The 22,347-nt window shown below is 40.8% G+C and overlaps 1 protein-coding gene across 5 annotated transcripts in view; it reads right to left on the minus strand.

Moving 5' to 3' along the window:
* Nucleotides 1–22,347, minus strand: part of EFCAB11 (EF-hand calcium binding domain 11) — a 143,511-nt gene that overhangs the window by 52,577 nt on the left and 68,587 nt on the right. Inside the window, exon 6 of one of the 5 annotated variants that reach the window (XM_034642713.1) lies at nucleotides 18,344–18,423. The exons of the other annotated variants lie outside the window; for them this stretch is intronic. Within the exon in view, the coding sequence (XP_034498604.1) occupies nucleotides 18,402–18,423 (22 nt within the window). The 3' untranslated portion in view covers nucleotides 18,344–18,401. Of the gene's footprint in view, nucleotides 1–18,343; nucleotides 18,424–22,347 lie in introns of those variants that run through there. 5 annotated transcript variants of the gene reach the window in all.

Raw genomic sequence — 22,347 nt, forward strand, 5'->3', positions numbered from 1 at the left:
ACCCTTGTACCATACTATAGTCTACACTTACACATATTCAACATAGGGGTATATTGAGAGGTATTAGGATAGGTCATTAAAGAATGTATCTGCAACAAACACCAAAGTCTTATACACAATGCATATTTAGTAGGGGGCTGTAGACTTGAAATCTGGAAGTATTTAATGGGTTAATCTTACATGGAAACTGCTTGAGATATTTAACAATTTCAATGAAGAAATTGTTTTATACTTCACGTAATTAACCTCAGAAAAATAGGTTTCAGAGACCAACCTCTCTATTGACCACTTTGCTGCCCCCCCACAAGCAACTGTCCCTATTACATCCGCCTTATAATTCCCTCTGATGCAGAACATGGCATACTCAAGTCTTAGGAAGCATCCTTTTCAATAAGGAACAAATATCAAAACAAGCAAGGACTGGCATCTGTTAGCCTATGAATCTGGACTGTTAATTATGTAAGACAAACACGATGTATTCAAGAAAATAGTACCCATTCATCCGCTTTTTTCAAAATGGAAAAGCACTACATTTAATTTGTGGTTCTCTGCATTTTAAATAGGCAACTCAATGAAGCAATAAATGTGTTCATAATGAATAGATTTTTCTATGTAGGAAACTCTTAATGGCAGTAGCATAACTGAAGATTTAACCTGGTGAACATAACAGTAAACAAGAGAAACACATAAAGATAATTTGAATTGGCCAGAAAATAATGTTTCAGTTAAAAAAAATCACTACTGTTGAGAGGAACTTTAAGGTTCTGATATAAAAATGCATCATTGTGTGAAAAGATAAGATTTCTGTAATTAAATTACCAATATCTAAAATAAGATACAGTTTTCTGTACATCCCGACTGTCTCCTCATAACTGCTAAGCTTGGTCACTCTGGTGAACCCCTCTGGCCTTCCAGTCTCTTCCATTTTCTTCCTCACACTGCTCTGTGTCTTTTCTCCTTTGATCCTAAATCTCGCTGTTATCTCCCTCCTAAACCTTTCCATTGAGCATCATGGAACTTCCATTTCTTTCTTTTCTTTTTTTTTTTTAAGAGAAGGAGAGTAGGGGGAGGGGCAGAGGGAGACGGAGAGAATCTCAAGCAGACTCCACACTCAGCACTGAATCTGACGCAAGGCTCCATCTCACAACCCTGAGGACATGATCTGAACTGAAACCAAGAATCAGACACTTAACCAACTAAGCCACCCAACTCTGGAACTTCCACTCCTAATTAAACTATTCTATGCCCTCAATTTCTTCAGCTAATGCCCTCCCCACATCATGCCCTGATTGGAACTTGGTTCCCTGTTGGAGACCTGGCTTCCCTATCTGCTCTCCAAATCTCCTCACCTTCTGACTCTTCTGGAACCTGGCTCTACTGATTTCCCCTTCTCTCTTGTATCTTCAACCTTCTCTCTCTAATGGGCTCCTCCCCACAGAATCATAATCTCAAGTCAATCTCTCTCTGTTTTCCTGCCTCCCACACCCTCTGCAGTCTTTTCCCCTCTCTCCTCCACCAACCCCTCCCCTCTCTTGTTCCTCACTTTTCAAGCTCTTGACAGCCTGCCACTCCACTGACATTGTTCTGGATACAGTCAATTACTCAACAACTACTCCCTTGTTGCTAAATTGAAAAGATACTCTCAATGCTCATCTTACTGACCTCTTGACAGCACTGGTCATGACTGATCCTTCCTTCCTTCTTGAAACTCTACTCCCTAGGTCTCAATGACCACATTTGTCTTTGGATTCCCTTAATGCTTTGGGTGCCTCTTTATCCCCTCATTTATGGTACTCCCTATGGTTCTGTCTTAGGCAGTCATTCTTTCTTGTTTAAATCCTCTCTCTGAGAGATCTCACTCAGCCCCTGGCTTCAGTTACAATTCATATGCTAATGACTCAAAATCTATGTCTCTAGTCCAGATCTGCTTCCCCCACAACTTCAGAATTGCAGATCCAGATGCTGAGTGGGCATCTCCTTTTGGACAGCCCAAAGGTGGTCCAAATGGAACCCCTTCTTCTCCTTTTCAAACCTGTACTTTTTACATTCCCTCTACAATGAACATTATCATTACTCCCAGGTGCTAAACCTGAAACCTAGATTCAATCTTGGTGCCAACCCCACTCTTTCTCTAACCACAACCAATCCATTTACCTAGATCTGTAAACTTCTCCATGAAAACAGCTCTTAAATTCATCCATATTTCTCCAACACCTCAGCCATACCATAGCACAGATTCCATCAATTCTCTTTCATTGCCACAGTGACCTCTAACCAGTCCCCTACCTCTAGATAGCCATTCTCTACAGTCAAGAGAGATCTGTCTAAAATGCAATATGATGTCACCCTCTTTTCTTAAAACCCTCCAGGATGCTCCATTTCTCCTAGGAGTAGGTCTTCACTCCTGATCTCACAAAAGACCCTCATAATCTGGCTGCTGCCCTCTAGCCCAGCTTCATATCTTGCCATCCCCTCCACTCTGTGACCTAATGACATTGAACTTCTTTTATTTCTGCAATGAAGCCAGGACCTCTTGCGTGGGGACCTTTATACATGCTTTTCCATATACCCAAAGCAATCAAACTCTCTTCTTTGCCTAGCTAACTTTTATTTATCCTTCAGGAATCAGCAGAGACATTATTTCCTGCTGAAAGTCTCCCCAACACAGAGCCAGGTGCCCCACAGTGCACTCCCATATCACCTGCTGCTTCTCTTATCACCGCACTTACCACACTCCATGGGAATTATCTGTTTCATTTTAGGTGACTATTAGCTCTGGGGGCAAGGTCCACATCTGTCTAGTACACCACGCTGTCCCTGCATGAGCCCAGGCCCAGGTCATGGTAGGTACTACATGAGTGGTTCTCACAACTTTGTAGCTTTAGAATTCCCTTACACTCTCAAAAACTGAGAACCCTGAAGCACTTCTATTTACATGGGCTTTATCGGTCAATATTTGTCACACTAGAAATTATAGCTGGGAATATTTCAAAATCTTACTTCATTAAAAATTGACAATAATTTCATTCCATTTTAACATAAATTACACGTTTTTTGAAAACTAAGTAAATTTTCCAAAACAAAACAAAAACAGTGAGAAGAGATTTTACATTTGTGCAAGTCTTTTCAATGTATTGTTTAATAAATTACAGCTAGATTCTCATATCTGCTTTCGAATTCCCTTTGTGGTGGTATGACTGTAGTATGTAAAGAAAAATACAGCTTCACACAGACACATAACTGAAAGGGTAGGTAGACTTTTCAGATAATTGCAGATATTCTTTTCGGATACTACACTGTAACTCAATTAAGTAATAGTTTTTTAAAGGCTGGCTGCAATGTAGAATTTGAAACCATATCAATTAACTTTTCATACTTCGTTACATTAAAATCTAGTGGCATATCTTGTACTTTCAATAGATCTTTTACACAAGCATGATTTTGTAACATCATGCATTGGTTGTCTGAAAAATATTAATTCACCAAGTTACACAGATCTTCTAAATGTTAACACATTTCATTATACAATATAAAAAAATCACATTTGTTAATATCACCATTGAATTCACCAGAAAAGTCTTTAAGTATTGAGAAACTGTCAAGCTCACAGTGGTGAATACAAGTTTCCCAAATTCTTTTTTTTTTTTTTTTTTAAAAGATTTTATTTATTTATTCGACAGAGATAGAGACAGCCAGCGAGAGAGGGAACACAAGCAGGGGTAGAGGGAGAGGAAGAAGCAGGCTCATAGCAGAGGAGCCTGACGTGGGGGCTCGATCCCATAACGCTGGGATCACGCCCTGAGCCGAAGGCAGACGCTTAACCGCTGTGCCACCCAGGCGCCCCCCAAATTCTTATTTTCACTTGAAAGCTTGAATTTTCTCATTGGCAACAAACACTGTCAGTTGTTTTTCTTGAAATGACAGGCTCACTTCATTCATTTTTAAGAAAATGCTGACCAGATACTCAAGTCTGAACAATGATAGTTTGTCAGTCATTCTTTCAAATAAAAATAGTGTTCCATTAAAACAGTGGCCGGTTCAGATCTCAGCTTAAACGATCGTGCGAAGAGCCTTTCCTGGAGACAACCACTGTGCTTCGGCAAGTAAAAGGAATGCTGTACGAATACTTCCTGGCATATTAAAAAGATGTGCATTTGAGGATTGAGATTTAATAAAATAATTCCTATTGCTTTTCCAGGATATCCTTAACTGAAACTGACATTTTTTTTTTAAACTCTGAGGGCAAGATGATGAAGAATATAATGATTACTAGGTACAATTGGGGGCTACTGTCCTGATTCATGTTAACAGGTAAAACAATTCACGCAGTTTTACCTCCCACATTTTTGTAGTATCAATGCAAATGTCAGCAGAGTGAAACAAGGTATACAGTGCCTTAGCATCAGGAAAATCGCTGTGACCTCAAAACCGCTTTGGGCCATGGATCACTTGTAGAGAACCTCTGGGCTAGACGAATGACATAAGGCAGGAGAAACAAGTCAGCTAGGATGCCAGTGACAACACTGCCTGGGGCACTGGCCCTCCCTACCTGAATTCCATCCTGAGCAACTTCTGCATAGCTAATTCTTCTGCTGTTTACTCTGGGTTTCTTGGTTGCTTCCACCCACCCAACATTTGGTTTTGCCTCAACCCCTGCGTGCTGACACCCGGGCCTTAATAAAGTCCTGGATGCAATTCAATTTCCTGGCTTTATTTTTGTTATTATTTCTGGGACCCGGCTTTGGATATCAGCCCTCTGGCCTTTGGCCCCATAAAAAGGAACAAGGTAAACCCTCCTTGGTTTGTTTTTCTGGACCATTCGGGGGTGGACTCTCACTAGCTCCGCGTCCTGCACTACGCGTGCACTGGAGGAGGCAGTGGGGCAGGGGGATTAGAGGGCTTAGGGATTTGGTACAAATTAATATTATTTAGGAAGATACCTGACTTTGAAAGTAAAACAAAACTATTTTGCTCTTTTTCTTCTTGAAAGATAAGGTGAAATACTCTTTTACTTTTGAAGATAGGGGTCAAAATAAAAAGTCTTCATCTGGTCAGTGAACAACATACATTAAAAGAAATGTGCACTGGGTGTTATACGCAACTAATGAAGCATCAAACTTTACATCGGAATCTGGGGATGTACTGTATGGTGATTAACACAATATAATAAAATAAAATTAAAAAAAAAAAAAAAGAAATGCCCAACATAGAACAGCTTTAAAAATGTATGCTCATCCATTTTTCTTCCATCAGTACTTTCTGATTATGCATCAGAAGTTCATCTAAGTACGAGACTGGTAAATGCATCTTTTAAATACAAAAGTTGGAGATGGGCATGTACAGGACAAGATATCATTTGCTGAAACTAGCTTTCAAAAAATAGCAAATTAATTTAGAAGCAAATTAATATGATTTTCAACAAGGTCCTTCCCACTGAACAAATCATTTTTATCATTATGAAAGAAACGCTTTCTTTTCCTTGTATACCTCTTCTATTGCTTTTCTGAGCAGTCTTATACAAGGCTTCCTTGTACTTTGAATAGCCAAGCTCTATCAGAGTAATGTATCTGTGTGAAACAACCTTCCAATATTTCTAAGAGTCAGTGATACAATGAAATGCCTTTCATGTCATTCCTCAGCCCTCTTGCAAGAAGAGCCCAGAGGTTTAACTTCAAGGGGGTTTTGGGAAGACCTCTCACGTTGCCGCTGGCAGTGAGGGCACTGTTGAGGGAAAGCAGAGCTGTATGGGGGTGATGGCTGCTCAAAGCATGTGAGTCATGCTCCAGAGGGAAGCAGGCTGCAGGTGGAGAGGTAGAGGCCAGCCAGGAGCCCTAGTCCTAATGGTGTGCTCCTGGGACAAGGATAAGGGATCTCCAGGGTGGCTACTTTCCTCTTCCTTCATAAACAGGAATACACTGATGTCCAACATGAGGCTGACCTGGGTCTCCCAGGCATTGAGAGGTAGTTTTTCATAGTGAGGATCTTGAGTTCTGGAGGCAGACTGCCTGAGTTTGAATACTGGCTCCATCACTTATAGGCTGAGTGACCCTGGACAAGGGAGTTTTCTAACCTCCACCCATCTTGAGTTGTTATAAGGCCATAAAAATATAATCTACATAAGTTACTTAGCATAGTAGCTGGCATATAGCAGGTGCTTAACAAACGACAGCGATTATTATTCATATTATTCCTCTGAAAACGTAAGCTGTATATCCCCTAGAGGGAGAAGAAATGAACCTAGGACTTTTATATTCACTCCCTACCAAACCCAGGAAGAGGATCCTGAGAGATGGTAGAAGATTCTATCAGATCTCTCAGGCACCAATTAAAGAATATGTCACTCTTCATCAGGAGTGTTTATACCCACCTTTAGACACAAACATTTGGATTAATAACAAAGAACTACGAAAAATGTAGTCTTGTTGGGTGAAGACTCAAGAGGATACCAATGTCAGGTCTCAATCACAACTCTAAGCCTGGAGTCCCTTGATCTCAATTCTGATGAAATTCACTTCTACTCTGCTTCAAAGACTGACCTTCCATGCTAGACCAGAGCTTGTCAGCTACAGAACTTCTCTGCATATGAATTATCCAGTATCAAGTTCCCAGTCACTGTACACAGCTCTCCACTCTTACAGCTCTATTGCTCCTTTGATTCCCAACTTCATTTCAATCTCTTCTGAGACTCCTAGGACCCTGACCACTCTACATTTTCTCAGAATACAGGTGCCTGTCTGGTTTTACTTATTCTCTACCTGGCCTAGAGTGCACGGTGCCATGCCTTTAGTTATATGGACCAGTATCCTCAACGCTTCACTTCCTTCTTCTATCCCACGCAACCTACAAAATCCAATCCCTTACTGATCCAGCCATAGTTCTTCAACCAGGCTTTGGATCCCATTCCTCTTGCCTCCTAAGGGACTTTGCTCCTACAACCATGTTCCTATGCTTCACTTCTACTCACTATTTCTTCCCAATACATGTATGCTGTGAAGTAACTCCCTATATTCCAAATTACTTCTCTAGAATCTTATTCTTCAAAAGTAGTTTACACCAGTTTCCTATACTTCCTCATTATCAATTCACTCCTTAACCCAAAGCAAGCTGGCCTCTATTTCCATGATCTTATCCAAACTATTTTTGTTGAGATTTAGCAATGCTTTTCACATTGCCAAATCCAAGGATTTTTAATTCTTTAATTCTTACATTTTCTGATTTCTCTGTGGCATGTCCCAGCTGCTGACACTGCTTCCTCTTCTTTTCTTTAAAGATTTATTTATTTTTGAGAGAGAGAGAGGAAGAGCATGAGTATGTGAAGGGCAGGGAAAGGCAAGGGGAGAGGGAGATAGAATCTCAAGCAGACTCCCTGCTAAGCATGGAGTCCGATGTGGGGCTCGATCCCACAACCCTGAGATCACGACCTGAGCCGAAATCAAGAGCTGAACACCTACCTGCTGAGCCACCCAGTCACCTCACATTGCTTCCTCTTCTAAATTCTCATCTTGCCTTTTAAAGACCAGGGTTGCACAGTGCTCCTTTTACTCTATAGACCCTTCCAGTGTGACCGCATTCACACCTAAGACTTCAACAACTCATAGGATTCATAAACTGATATCATGGAGCTTAGATGCCTCAACTGAGCAGAGACCCCACAGGCACAGTGGAAAAGAACACAGACCCTGAACTCAGATAAACCTGCATTCCAACTCCTGTCTCTGCACTGACCAGCTAAGTTACTTCACTTAAACCTCAGGTTCCTCAACTATAGAATGGGGGTAATTATATCACTGGTATTTACCTCTTAGAGTTCTCTTAAGGATTAAGTTAAATAATGCATGAAGAAGCATATAATTAAGACTCCATAATGTTAGCTATTGTTGTTATTATAGGATTCTCTACTTAAAACTCCCGAAGCAACTCAAACTTCAACTCAAATCACAAAATCAACTTAAAGCCCTCATGCTCCTCCTTCATTACAGTAATCATCATAATAGCTTCTATCTCTCAAGGATCCATTTTTATAAGTAATCTGTAAGTTAAATATTAGTGACCCTATTTCACACATAAAAAAACTGAGGCTTAGAGAAGTTAATTACTCTGCTGGAAGTGGGAGGAAAATGACAGTTAGGATTCAAACCGTGGCCCTTCGGACTCCAAAGTTAATGCTGCCTAACACTGGTCACGCACGTCAGCGTTTGAGTCCCGAGCTGAATCCCAGGACATTGATTTTGAACTTTTTCTGTCTCACTCGGCTACATCTAGTGGTGTGCTGGGGAATTGGTTTTCATGGGGGAAAAAGAAGGGAAAATTTCCTGATTTGTACATTTTGCCGATTTCAAGCTGCTAAGGTGACATCACTGAATGTGAGGTGGGCAGAGATGGGCAGAACTGGCTTGGGAGCCTGCGTGAGCCAGCTCCCGCACACCGCCAGATCCAGGAAGCCCCCAGATCCCGTTAATGAGGACCTAGATAGTTTGACTGAAAGCAATTTGCCAAAAACAACTTTGTTGAAATCAAGTTGGTGAAAACAACGTGTTAAAACAATCTGCAGCCTGCAGTCCTCTGGGCCCCACAGAAGACTTTCCCTTCCTCAGGTGCCAAGGTTTCCTTACCTCTAGGTCTCTGCTCAGGCCTGGAATGTTCTTTTCTCCACCCCACTGTCTCTACTTGGCTGACTCTCTTTCCTCAACTTTCTGCATAGGCATCCGCCACAGGGGATACTCAACAGACCAAATGTCAAACAACGAGAATTAAGTTGGAATTGTGCACGTGTCCAACAACTGGCAGATGCTAGTTTTCAGAACATATGGTATGACCCTATTCCAACAGGGAAAAGTGCACACGGATATAGAAAAGGATCCAGGAGGTTAGTCCCCAGGAGTTTTAGCAGTGATTTTCTAAATAATAGATGTGCTTATGGGAGGTTTTTTTTGTTTGTTTTTTGGTTTTTTTTGGTCTATAGTTTTTATAGTAAGCATGCATTGCTTCTGTAAGAAAAAAGGCTATTTTTGTCAGATACTTTTATTGTTAACATCTTTGTAGTCCAATTGTTCACTACTATAAACAATTTTGGGCGACTGGCTGACTATTCATTGGATACAAAAAGAGCCTCAAAAATAATGGAAAACAGGTAATTTTTAAGAACATGTAAATCACCATATGGTGTACAAAAAACTACCAGAACTGAAGAAACCAGACTCCATTATGATCAGAGCTCTACCTAGTTCTTGGCATCTCTCCTGCTGCATATTCCCCTTTACCTCCATGTCCCTCCACCCCAAATCACCCACTGGCCAGCAATTAGCTCCAGAAATGCAAATTCTATGTCCCTGAACATGTCATGTGGTTTCAGTTCTCTATACCTTTGTATGTGCTGCATTCTCTGAAGTGCCTTTAAAACACACATGTGCATGCACACACAGTGATACGATGTGGTTAATCACGTTGTAGAGTATTCACATGAATTCTATCTGCCTTACGGACATGATTGCGTCTTCTTCACTTTGGCATTTTGAGTGTCTCCAGATCTCTCACACCCAAAGTATGGTGTGCATACCAGCACTCAATATTACTTGGGGAGCTTGTTACATATGCACATTTTCCAGGCCCCACCACACTATCTATTGAATCAGAAACTCTGAAGACGGGCACCAGAAAGAATATTTTTTTTTAAAAAAAAGATCTATTTATTCATTTGAGGGAAGGAGGGGAAGAGCGAGAAAATACCCAAGCAGACTCCTCACTGAGTGGGGAGCCCAATGCAGGGCTCGATCTCACGATCCCAAGACCAAGACCCAAGCCAAAACCAAGAGTCAACAGTTAACTGACTGAGCCACCCAGGTGCCCAGGAAGGATGTTTATTTTTATTTTTAAAGATTTTATTTATTTATTTGACAGAGAGAGAGACAGCCAGCAAGAGAGGAAACACAAGCAGGGGGAGTGGGAGAGGAAGAAGCAGGCTTCCAGCAGAGAAGCCTGATGCGGGGCTCGATCCCAGAATGCTGGGCTCATGCCCTGAGCTGAAGGCAGACGCTTAATGACTGAGCCACCCAGGCACCCCAGAAAGGATGTTTAAAAAGGTGTCTCTTACACATCTAACGTTTGAGAAGTACGGCTCTAGGTAATCGGTAATGTTGGTTGAATAAACTGATAAATGGTTAAGAACTTGGAACACTTCTTTACATTTTTTAAAAACCTACCTCCATTACAAGCTTCTGCTTTTGTATGTGTCAATCCAGACGTGTGTGTGTGTATGTGTGTGTGTATGTGTGTATGCATATATACTAAAATAAATCACCCATCTTTTCAAAATGTCCAGTGAAATTTTACTTATTAGATCACTTTGGACAATAAGCTTTCACCTCTAAAAAGAGGAAGTTAACTCAGGGCATCATTTATTATTAGCTGTTGTTTAGTAGCTAAATTTGCATTACAGATCTGAATTTTGTTGGAGGAATGGAACCCCAGGAAGTTACCGACAGAGTCTTGCCTAGGATCCCACAGTAATTTAGTGGGAGGCTGGGTTCAGACTAAGCAGACTCAGAACCTCCATTTATGCTGAGCCCACCAAGTCACTCACAATGCTGCTCTTCCTTCAGGTATATCAAGTAATTAACTTGGTGCAGAGACCTTGGAAGGTTACAGTAAACACTTCGCTTTGTGGCCAGGCAGTTAAATGTGTAAAGGCCCCTACCCTCTATCTGATCATGACCTAAAGGACATTCCTATCGGGCCGGAAGTGATTTGTTGGTGCTGTAATACAGGCAGCCTTTTCACATCTCCCTCTGTAGCTGCTGGAATCTTGGCTCACACCCAAATGCCCCACTTGGGTTTTGTTCAGGAAAGATTTCCTCCAGCTGCTTTATTTGTTCCACGATTACATGTATGAGCTTCCAGAATGTACAAGATCACAAGTCAAATGAAAGGCTTCAGTTCCCAATTCACCTAAAGAGATAAAATTTGAAACCAAGGAAACAACAAAACATGGCTAAATGAAGGGATAAGTATAAATGAGACTGAATAGTATTCCTACTAAAATGTCAGCACACGCCAAAATGCGAAAGGAAAATAGACACTGTGGGGTAATCGAAGCGTCTTTGTGTTCCATTTATGGTCACACTTGCAAAGAGATCCAGACTTGCTCTTTAGCATTTACAATTTGAGGCAAAGCAGGCTGACAGAAACAAAAAAACCTTTGCATTTAAAAATAAACAAACACTTGTATAGCCATGTTCATAGCCATGTGATTCACTATGGTCAAAAGGTGGAAATAACCCAATTGTACTTTGATAGATGGACGAACAAATGAGGTATACCCGTACAATGGAATATTATTCAGCCTTTAAAAGGAAGGACATTCTGACACAATGTGGATGAACCTTGAGGACAGGACATCAAGTTAAATAAGCCAGTCGAAAGAGATAAAAACTGTAGGATTTTACTTATATGAACGACCTCAAATAGTCTAACCTGTAGGAACAGAAAGTAGAGTGGTGGTTGCCAAGAACTGGGAGAAGGGGAAAACGGGAGGTGTTTAATGCGTACAGAGTTTTGGTTTTGCAAGATAAAAAAGTTCCAGAGATCGGTCACACAACAAGGTGACTACACTTCACACCACTGCGCTATACACTTAAAAATGGTTAAGATGGTTAATAAGCAAAAACAACAACATAAACTGTTCAAGGATTGGAAGAGTACATCTAGAAATGGTATTTGGGCATTCTGGGGATCACTGGGGCAGCCTGGGCTATCATTCGCACTGAGAGCCTGGGGATCAAGATCCAGAGATGCATGCCTAAAGGGAAAACACTCAAAAAAGGAACAGGGTGGACAGTTACTTGTGGCAGATGGAAGAGTAACTGAAGAATATGCAGATAAAGACCTAGAGGTCATAGGGCATAAGAGGAAGATGACCTTTAGCATAACAAATGGAGAGTCTGACCCCGAAAAATCATCAAATGCCAGAAACACCTGGAAACTTAAGAGGCAAAATGTCTGAGCTTTCATGAATCTCAAGATATATGCTGGAAAAGTATTTAAAAGTCTAGGGTCCAAACATCAGTCCAGCTTCAAACACATCATACGTGCTTGTCAGTTGTTCTTAAGCCACGCGGTCTTGCTAGATCTCAAATGGGACATCTGGTGTATGTAAAGAGAACCAAACACAATGAGACCTTCAGAATATGGCTCATCAGCAGTGAAAATGCTCTTATTTGGAACGAGAGTCCATCAGCAAATTTTGGAAAAGTCCATTGAGAAGGAGGAAACACATAGAACGTGGACACACGTGGCTGCGGATGCTGCAGGGTGCCTTCAGATCCCCCCACTGCTGGAAGTGTTACCTGCTCGGAGTTCCGGCTGAGAACCTCAAGGGCCTTCCCCCCCCAGCCAGAGGAAGTTGCCTTGCTAAAGGTGATGGCCCCTACACCCAAGGCTTGGTCACTGAGGGAGGACAGGTACCAATCCCTCTGTCTGCCACATCTCCGCAGGGGGGTGGGCCCAGTACACCCTACAGCACGGGCCAGGTCAGAGTTGCAATCTGCTCTCTGTTATCCCTGCCTCCCTGGCTCCCATGCAGGCCTGGTTCTAGGAGCAGCATCAACAAACTTCCTGCGTGTGTATCTCCATCTCGGAGTCCGTTTCCCAGGGCCCAAACTAAGACGCATCCATAACTTATGTGTTTCATTTTAAATTTAAAATAAAAGCATGCATTTGTTCCCTGATATTGTGACTTATGTCAAGGCCTGCATCTTCGAAGCCAGGTCCGTGGATCAGCATGCTTTCTCCTGTCTCCTGCATAAACTACACCTAAAATGCATTATCGATGATTTCCTATTTTAGCTTTCCTGAAAGCATGGAAACTGAAAGGCCACTAGAAAACAATCTAGATATCTAGATATGGAATCCCTCCAAATTTTTTTTACCCCCTCTTTCCCCACAATCTAATAGCTATCTCACCCACAGCTAATGCAACAGCTTTTTCCAAAAGTTTAAAAACTTTAATAAAATACGTGTAATATTCACCATCTTAACCATTTCTAAGATTTTATTTATTTATTTATTTGAGAGAGAGCGCGAGCGCATGAGAGTGCATGGGGGGAGGAACAGAGGGAGAGAATCTCAAGCAGACTTCACGATGAGCATGGAGCCTGACTCAGGGCTCAATCTCAGGACCCTGAGATCATCACCTGAGCTGAAATCAAGAGTCAGACGCTTAACCGACTGAGCCACCCAGGCGCTCCCCATCTTAACCATTTCTAAGTGTTCAGTTTGGTCGTATTAAGTACATTCACATTGTTGTGCAGCCATCACCACCATCCATCTCCAGAACTCTTTTCATCTTGCGAAGCAGAAACCTTGTCCCCATTAGACATTAACTCCCCATTCTCTCCTTCCCTCAGCCCCTGGTAACCACCATTCTACTTTCAGTCTCTATGAAAATAACTACTCCAGGGACCTCAGATCTTTTTTTTTCTAATTTAGTGACTTTTATTGTCTTTCCAAACTTAATTTTTATAGAAAAAGCAGCTGCCTTTTGTACTTAGTTTGTACTTGTTTGCTTAGTATTTAATTAAGTCACCTAATTACAATAACGAGTTCAACTGGCAGAGATAGGTTTGAAAACAAACAACACAAACAGGTTTGGGAACAAATACAAGTCAGCTGGAGCAGAAGTACAGGAGTACACTAGAGACAAGCCTCTCAATTACCAGCATTCAACATGCAGTGGGCATCTGCAGGACTGCTTTGCATTGGGACTGGAAGCTTCTGTTAACTTGGTGAACTGGTTAAGAGAGCTTCTTCTATTGTATAAAAACAGATATTGCTAGCATTTACTGAGCACCTATTATGTGACAGCTACTGTGTAATTTGCATTATGTCCCTCATCTCATCATCCACAAGGCAAATACTATTGTCTTCATTTTACATACAGGAAACCAAGGCACAGAGAACACAAGCACTTTATCCAAAGTCACACTGCCAAGAAGTAGCAGGGCTCACATTTTCAAGTTGGTGTGAACTAAAGCCTGTCCTCACTCCACTGGCTCCACTGGCTCTCCAAATGAATATTAAAGAAAAGGGGTAACAAGATTAAAAATATAACAAGTGATCCTTTGTTTTCTACTGGCATTGTACCAAATGACAAAAAATGTCACATCTAGTTTTTTTTTTTAAAGACTATAATTTAACAAATCCTCGCAGGAAAGGAGTGAAGGTAGTACAATCTGCAACTGTTATTTGTTTACAGAGGAATGATTTCAGTTAATGAAAGATGGAAGTGTTCAGTGTTTGTAAGGAAAGAACTGAAGTCAGACATGTTAATTATGCTATCAGATTAACACACAATAAAGAATAAGTTGGAAAATTTATAGAATATAATAAAAGCTAAGTGTGTTACATCTCAAGATAATACTTTGAATTAAAACACACACACACACACAAACAGAAACCAGACAGCCAGCACATCTAAAATAATTCATAGAGTCAGCTAGTAAGTGACTAATTGAAGAGGTCTCATTACAACCAACTGCATTAACACTCACACAGAAAAACCAAGCTACAGTTTTTTATTTAGAAGTATTTTCCCAAGAAAATAAAACATGAATTTCTGGTTGTCTTTTAAAAAGAAAAATGAATGACATTTCAAAACAGATACAGACAACATTGCAAGCAAACCAGAAAAAAAAAAAAAGGAGGCATTTAAGATTGCCAAATCATAGTGGGTAGAAGCAAGTTCTGTTTAAGAGCCTATGGGAGACCTGGCAGAGAGAAGGGCCCTCGTCCTCCAGGGGCGGGGGCAGCTCCCTTTTATGTCCACAAGCAGGAGGTCACTCACTGCTCTCCAGTGTGTCCAGGACGTTGAGATATAAAAACAGCAACAGAGATTACCAATAGTATAGCACAGCCAAGAAAGGCTGCTTGTACCATTCGGCTCTTTTCTGTACCAACAATCCATGAACAGGCCATCAACAGACACACATCTAAGACCCAGGTGCTCTCCCAGATATCCTGGGACAAGTTCTCTTGCATGTAATCATCTGACCTCAATGCCTACTTCTCGATGGAACACCTTCCTCGGTTGTCCCACAGACACATCCCAAACTGATGCCATGATCAACCCCCCACTTACTGTCTCCGCTTATGTCTGTCTCCTGTCACACTGAACAGAGCCACTATTCACTCAGACTACCAGGACAGAAGCCTAGGAGTCTCTACTTCCCTCCACTCCACATCCTGTCCCCAGGGTCCTACAGATTTAGATGCAAAACCCCATTTGAATGCATCTGTTCTTCTATTATTCCCCTAGTTTAGGGCCTGGACTCTTGCAAGAAGGCCCCTTCTTAGTAGTGATGGGTTTGGTCAAGGGGTTTGATACATAATCTCCTTATTTACTGAGCTCCAACTTTTTCTCTAAATACCACGTTCCAATTCCTTCATCAGCCAGGGTAGACTCTCTGGAAATAAATGGGAAAAGAGATAGGGGAGTTTCCCTTAGCACTAAAGAGAAATTTTAACATCCCACTTAGAGACAGAAAAACATCAGGTAACACCAAAAATTCACTTGTAGCCCAAACACAATAGGCCAGCTTATTCTCAAGATCCTTTTAGTCAATCAACAAACTCTCTCCTGGCAGACTCTCTTAAACCACAGTGACTCATTCTGGGTAAACAGAAATACTTCTAAGTAATTTGTCCCAGGGAAGATCGGTAAGGATGCTCCTTGGGCCTCCCAACACAGTGGCCTCCTGGAATCTTCGCAAGAACATCTGTGCGAAAGCACAAACAACAGACCTGGCTTTGAATCCCAAACTCTGCCACTTACTCGGCCTTCAGTCAAGTTATACAATCTTATGGAGAAAAAGAAGATAATGGTGTTTACTTATAAATATGTCTTAAGTTTGGAGAAAAAGAAGATAATGGTATTTATTTATAAATATGGCTTAAGTTTAACAACAATGAACTTCAGCAAAGGGCCAGGCACTGCCTCCAGCACCTGGGATCCAATGATGAAAGTCTCAGCTCCGTCCTAGAGTTTCAGTCTAGTGGGGCAGGGAAAGTACACAAAGAAGGGAAGATTGACTGGGGCTGATAGAGAAGAATCAAAAGAGAACTAATTCAAAATGAGGTAATTAGGGAAAAACCCAATGCCTGATACGTGGCTCACTTGATAAATGCCTTTTGGTTGATTTTTAACCCCTCCTTCCCCACTAGGGCTTATAGCTGTTACCGACCTAACTTTTCTCCTATCTTTCTGAAAGTTCACATATAAAACCACCAACGAGACAGATACCTGATGGTCACTGGCTCTGCTTTTGGAGCAGCTCTCATTTCACTGTAACATGCTCCTCTCTGAAGGCTTGTTATTTTTGGCACCTGCTCTTACCATCATCTATGACTGCTGTGTAATGGGTACTCACTGGTTCATGTGGAAACAGGTTTTTTAAACTTCTTCCCACCTCCATTAAGAAGGTTTCTCAGGGCAGATACGTTCTGAATTGATTTCTAGACGGGATAAGCTTGTAGTCTGGCACACAGAGAGAAAATGACATCTTTTGATTCTACCACTTCATGATTTTTACCACCGGACCTCATTATCTTACATTATCTGTTATCTTCTACAAGAGAATAAAAAGGAAGTAGACACCGGAAATAATAAAGTGGAAGCTAGAAATTCTGATATCCAACTTCTGTTCACGGATAAGAAGTGAAATAAATAACTTGGATCACAGTTGCTTTCACCACCTGGACAGTATCAAAGGCAACAAATAGTGGCTTTTTATGTTATAAGCTGTGGTGGTTTTAAGATGCGTCCACAGATACCTTAAGGCCCCATAGCCCTCTCAGTAAGTGTGGGCCCTGGGGCTTCCTCCATGCTCTCCCACTCTCCTGGATCACTTGCTTTGGACAAAGTCAGATGCCAAGTTGTGAAGACACTCAAGCAGCCCTGACGAGAGAGCCTCCTATAAACAACAGGCACTAAATCACCAGTGTCTGAGTGAGTTCCCCCCATAAAGTGAATCCTCCAGCCCCAGTCAAGCCTTCAAATGACTGTGACTCTGCCCAATATCTTGAATGTAACCTCATGAGAGGATATAAGCCGGAACCACCAGCTAGGCCACTCCCAGATTCCTGACCCACAGGTACTGGATGAGATACTAAATGTTTATTGCTTTAACCTGTGTAGTGTCAGGGCCATTTGCAGTGCAAAAAGAGATAACAGAGACTTGGGTCAATAGGGATTAGTGATAACGGTTTTTGTAAATCAAGATAGCATAATTTCCTCAGTTAAAAAACCAATTTCCTCAATTTCTTTTCTCTGGAGCATGGAAATATGATATATACAATATAGTGAGTGGTAAGACAACACACGGTTAATGCTGGTTCTGCTCCTTCCCTGCTTCATGTCCCCAACTCCCCAAAAAGAAACTGCAGTTTAAAATACTGGAACTATAGAACTAAAAGATAGCGTGGGTTGTGACTTCTTAAAAAAAAAAAAACAATTGAAAACAAGGTACATGGCAAGGCAAGTCATGATGAAAGTAAATGACTCATTATTAAGTTGTAAGAAATGGGCAAATGGAGCAAAGTAATCTTAGATAACAAAGCATGAGTTTTGAACTAGTGATTTGGGCATTCAAATAATTTCATTTATTTAAAAATATAATTTCTTATGGGGAGTGTGAATTAGCATTTAAAGTTTCAAGGTGTCATATATGCAACCAAAAGAAAAGGACATTTTATTATTTATCTCAAAATTGGGGTTCATCTATTCACAATCATTTATTGTACACCTGATTTCTGCCAGCAATTACCCTAGGGCTTGGGAATGATCTGATAGAAACTATAGTCTGTGACATCCAGGAACTCACAGAAGGTAGATAAATGCTTCTCAAATGACAAGACCAATGGGCCCATTTCCAAAAAATCAAATACCAAAGGCGGGAAGGGGTGTGTGTGGGTAGGACCTGGAGATCTCCATGTTTCTAAACTCATAATTGATTCCAATGCTTAGGCTGGTGGTTCTCCACCCCAAGGGTGGACAATAATACAGTACAACCCAAGTCACAGGGAGGAAAGGTAGAGCATAGGGAACAGAGTCAATGATATTGTAATGGTGTATGGTGACAGAAGGTAACTACATTTGTGGTGAGCATTACATAACGTATAGAGTTGTTAAATCACTATATTGTACACCTGAAACTAATGTAACATTGTGTGTCAACTATATTTCAATTAAAAAAACAGAATACCACCCATTTATTTGATCATCAAATATTTATTGAGCACCTGAACTGTACTGGAGGTGCTTGGTGCTGGGGATACCACTGTATACCAGAAAATAGGCACCATGAGATTAGAAGGATAAGAGTTGGCCACATGAAGGGGGAGATGATGGTCCGTCATAGGCAGAGGATGCAGTACCTTTAGGGAACAGGGAAGGGAGAGCATATGAGGAACCCAACCACACCTTCAAATGTGGAATCATACCACATGGTAGGCTTGATGACTAAGTTAAAGAATAAAGTAGTATATTCATGCATTCTGAGATCTTCCATTGGAAAGAGACATAATTGACCCTCTACTACAATTCTCTCAATTCATAGAAGAAAAACTCCAGACGTTAACCCAAGGTCATACAACAAGGACAGACACAGAACCTAGTTCCTATGACTCCAGTTCTAATGTACATTTTTTTTGACTGGCTCCTCTTAGGAGTAAAGGCATCTTTAAGAACCCGAATGAGGCCAAAGTATATTTCTCAATTCTAAAAAGTGTGTGTTGTTACTATAGCATACTATCTCAGGAGCTATCAATCTGGGGCATTTTTGAAAAGATACAATCAACAAAGAAAAAGCAAGGTGGATGTAAAAAATGTTTTTGAAGCTATTTCGGTTGCTACTATAAGAAAATGTTTGAATTTAAACTCTAGTAGGCATAAAATAAGCTTATAGAAAATACTAGTTTTGGAATCTGAATCAATGACCTAGAAATAAATCTCAGAGAGGGATAAGCAAAATTTTGAAAGAAAATAAAAACGTTATTTTCAAATGGTTTGTAAAAATAATGTTTTTGAGTTACAATGTGAAAATAGGTACATTTTAAATCTACAGGTATTAATAACAGGCTGGCATTTTGTTACTAGTCGGGGAAGGAGTGGATTTCCTTCAAAGGGGTTTCTTACTGGAAATAACTGAAGGATCTTGTATTACAGCCTCACCAATCACACAAACATTTTCAGGGTCTTTGCCATTTGGCGTCCACTTCCACCCCTTTTCTGAAGTTACTGAATGATCAACCTTTTGTCCTTCCCCTGTACAAAATCAGACTCAGACTCTTATTTCTTGGCTTCTCTGTTCATTCTGTCTTCCTGAAATACAGTCTTCCCTTTGTTTCCATGAAACTGTGGTTTCCTGGATCTCCTCTGACCATCCCTTGTCTGGCTTCCCTCCTAGCCAGAGGCATCCTCTCCAAGCTCTGCCTGGTCCACTTCTCTTTCTAACCTCCCATTTACGCTAACATAACACCAAAATTCTCCTATTTGCCTAGGCTCCCAGCCCTTGGAGCTAATCTGGGCAGTTCTCTTTGCATTGCTTCCCAATATCTAATCAGCTTTTGAGGCTCGGAGCTTCCTTCTGGGTACCATTTCTAAGACTTGACCTTCCTTTCCATCTCCATCTCCTTTACCCTTACTTACTTACCTACTTACTTACTTACTTACTTACTTACTTATTTATTTATTTATTTATTTATTTATTTGATAGATACAGCTAGCGAGAGAGGGAACACAAGCAGGGGAAGTGGGAGAGGAAGAAGCAGGCTCCCAGCAGAGCAGGGAGCCCAATGTGGGGCTCAATCCCAGAACGCTGGGATCACTCCCTGAGCCGAAGGCAGACGCTTAACAACTGAGCCACCCAGGCGCCCCATCCATCTCCTTCACCCTTGAAGCAGGACCTCACCAATTAGGCCCCAGTCAGTGACAATGGCTTCCAGTGGACCAACCACCTCTTTATTCTATGGTACAGGCTGCAGCCAGATGAAGACCTTTCTCATCATGTCCCTTCCTTGTCCTAGAATCAGCACATGCCCTGCTGAATCCAACCTCAGCACCCCTAACCTGGAAAGACTTTCCCCTTTGCAAGCCAAAACTAAATACATTGTTAAGATCCACCATCTTGGACGATGTCTTCACAACCTAAACCCTTCCCAACCTGACTCTCTTCCATAGCGAATTTTATTTTTCCCCACAGTCACATCTGGAATGCTCACATCTCACACTCAATTATTATAAGAAAAAGGCAGTTCTTGTAGATGCCACAGTAATGGGGGGGGGCAGCAAAAGGGTTTCCATATATATTCCCTAAATTGAACTGAATTATATTGCAGCTATGCCAAAGCTTAATTTTAATCATGTAAAGATTGAGGGAGAATAGAAAGCACATCTTGCTTCAATTGTAATGGTTATTACTTTAATTTCTTAAAGTGTAATAACAGAAACAGATACACACTAAAAGCAGTTTTTTTTAAATTAGAAAATTCACAGGGACAAAATCTTTAAATATTTTTCTTAGTTTTCTCTCCTCTGATGTTTTAGATAGATTTTATCACTCGGAATATAAAGGGGGCTTTTGGCATCTGAGGAGCTAAGGATTGATGACAATGGGTAGACTCAACTATGTGAAGGATGAATTGTGTCCAAAAAACCGTGGGCCAGAGAGAGATTTTCCAAATGGGAAATGAATTCTGACAGGAAGCTGCCTGCTGGGAAATGAAGGAAGGCTTTGGAAAGCTAGTAATCACAATCAAATTTTAGTTGTGTTGACTAGTCTGAAACACACATGTGAAATCTACAATATATAAGTTGTTCTGAAAAGAACTTAATTATGCAGAAGAGGAGGCCAAAGATCTTTTAAAAAATTTGAGCATCCCTATTGTCAATGTGTTAATATGTCACAGATAACAGGTCTGCCTTACAAAATAAGTGATGTTCAAGCATATTCTGCGAGGCTCATAAATCTCGCCTGCCTTCATATCTAGGGTAGCTTCTGGTTAGGTAAAACTAGCAGGAGGGCACCTGGGTGGCTCGGTTAAGTGTATGCCTTCAGCTCAGGTCATGATCCCAGGGTCCTGGGATCGAGCCCTGTATCGGGCTCCCTGCTCAGTGGAGAGCCTGCTTCCTCCTCTCCCTCTGCTGCTCCCTCTGTTTGTGCTCTCTCTCTGTCAAATAAATAAAATAAAATCTTTAATAAAAAAAAACTAGCAGGAAGTTGCTATGACAAGATAGATAGTTCAAAGTCATAAGATGTACTTGTACCTAATTTCCTCAACATTCTTTCTTTCTATTCTGGTGTGAAATGTTTTCATGCATTCATGGAGCACTCACTGAGCACTCTCCAAAGCTCTAGGGATTCAACCATCGCAGGACAAAAGGAAGACTAATGGGGAAACTGCAGGATGGGTGTGAGGAAATGAACAGGAAAGGGCAGGAAATCAAGGAAAAACATAACACTAAGTGGAAAATGTTAGGTTAACTTCTGGATTTATTAATTGAAGAATAATTCAACAACTCAGTGTTAAATAAAGCCAGCCAAGAACTTGGCCAACTTGATTATAGTCAGATTCAGTTTCTGAAATTCTCATGTCTTTTGAAATTCACACGAATGTGTCAGGCCAAGACATCCATTAGGAACAGCCCCAAATGCTTAAAGATGCTATAAATCAGTGACTGTGTAGATGGGCCAGTTTTTAGAGCCTGTAGATAAGTATTTGTCCCTACATTTATTTCATAAGAGAACAGTTGATACTTTTATTTTCTAGTTTGCTTTTGGCAATACTTTCTTCATCACTGTAAAAGAAATTTAGAATTATGTTATTATATCATTACAAAACAATTTCGAAGGAATCATAGGGAATCATTACAGAAATGTTAGAAAATACACAAATGACTGGAAGGGATCCATGTGACCAAATTTAACAATTCTGCAGAAAATATCAATACAGCAAAGAAAATCTTGGAATTGAGCGAGCAATGCTCTAATAATAATTTTAGGGAAAACAAAATAAAATGCAACTACAAATGTAAACTTCCTTGGCCTGAGAAGTTCTTCCCTTCCTTGCCCATACCCGCATCTTTCCTGTCCTCTGCTGTCCTACCCTCACATCCCAGCAACTGCTCCTCATTTCATCTCACTCAGTGGGACGAGTGATATATATATATATATTTGCCATATATATATATATTTGCCTTATTTGGAAATATTTCTGAAGAATTCAATATAGCCTTGGATCATTTAGGCAAATAAATATTCTAAGAAATGAAACCATGCCCATTAAAAAACCCTGAAAATT

This window comes from Ailuropoda melanoleuca, chromosome 14 (genome assembly GCF_002007445.2).
Source record: "Ailuropoda melanoleuca isolate Jingjing chromosome 14, ASM200744v2, whole genome shotgun sequence".
NCBI classification, from domain to species: domain Eukaryota; kingdom Metazoa; phylum Chordata; class Mammalia; order Carnivora; family Ursidae; genus Ailuropoda; species Ailuropoda melanoleuca.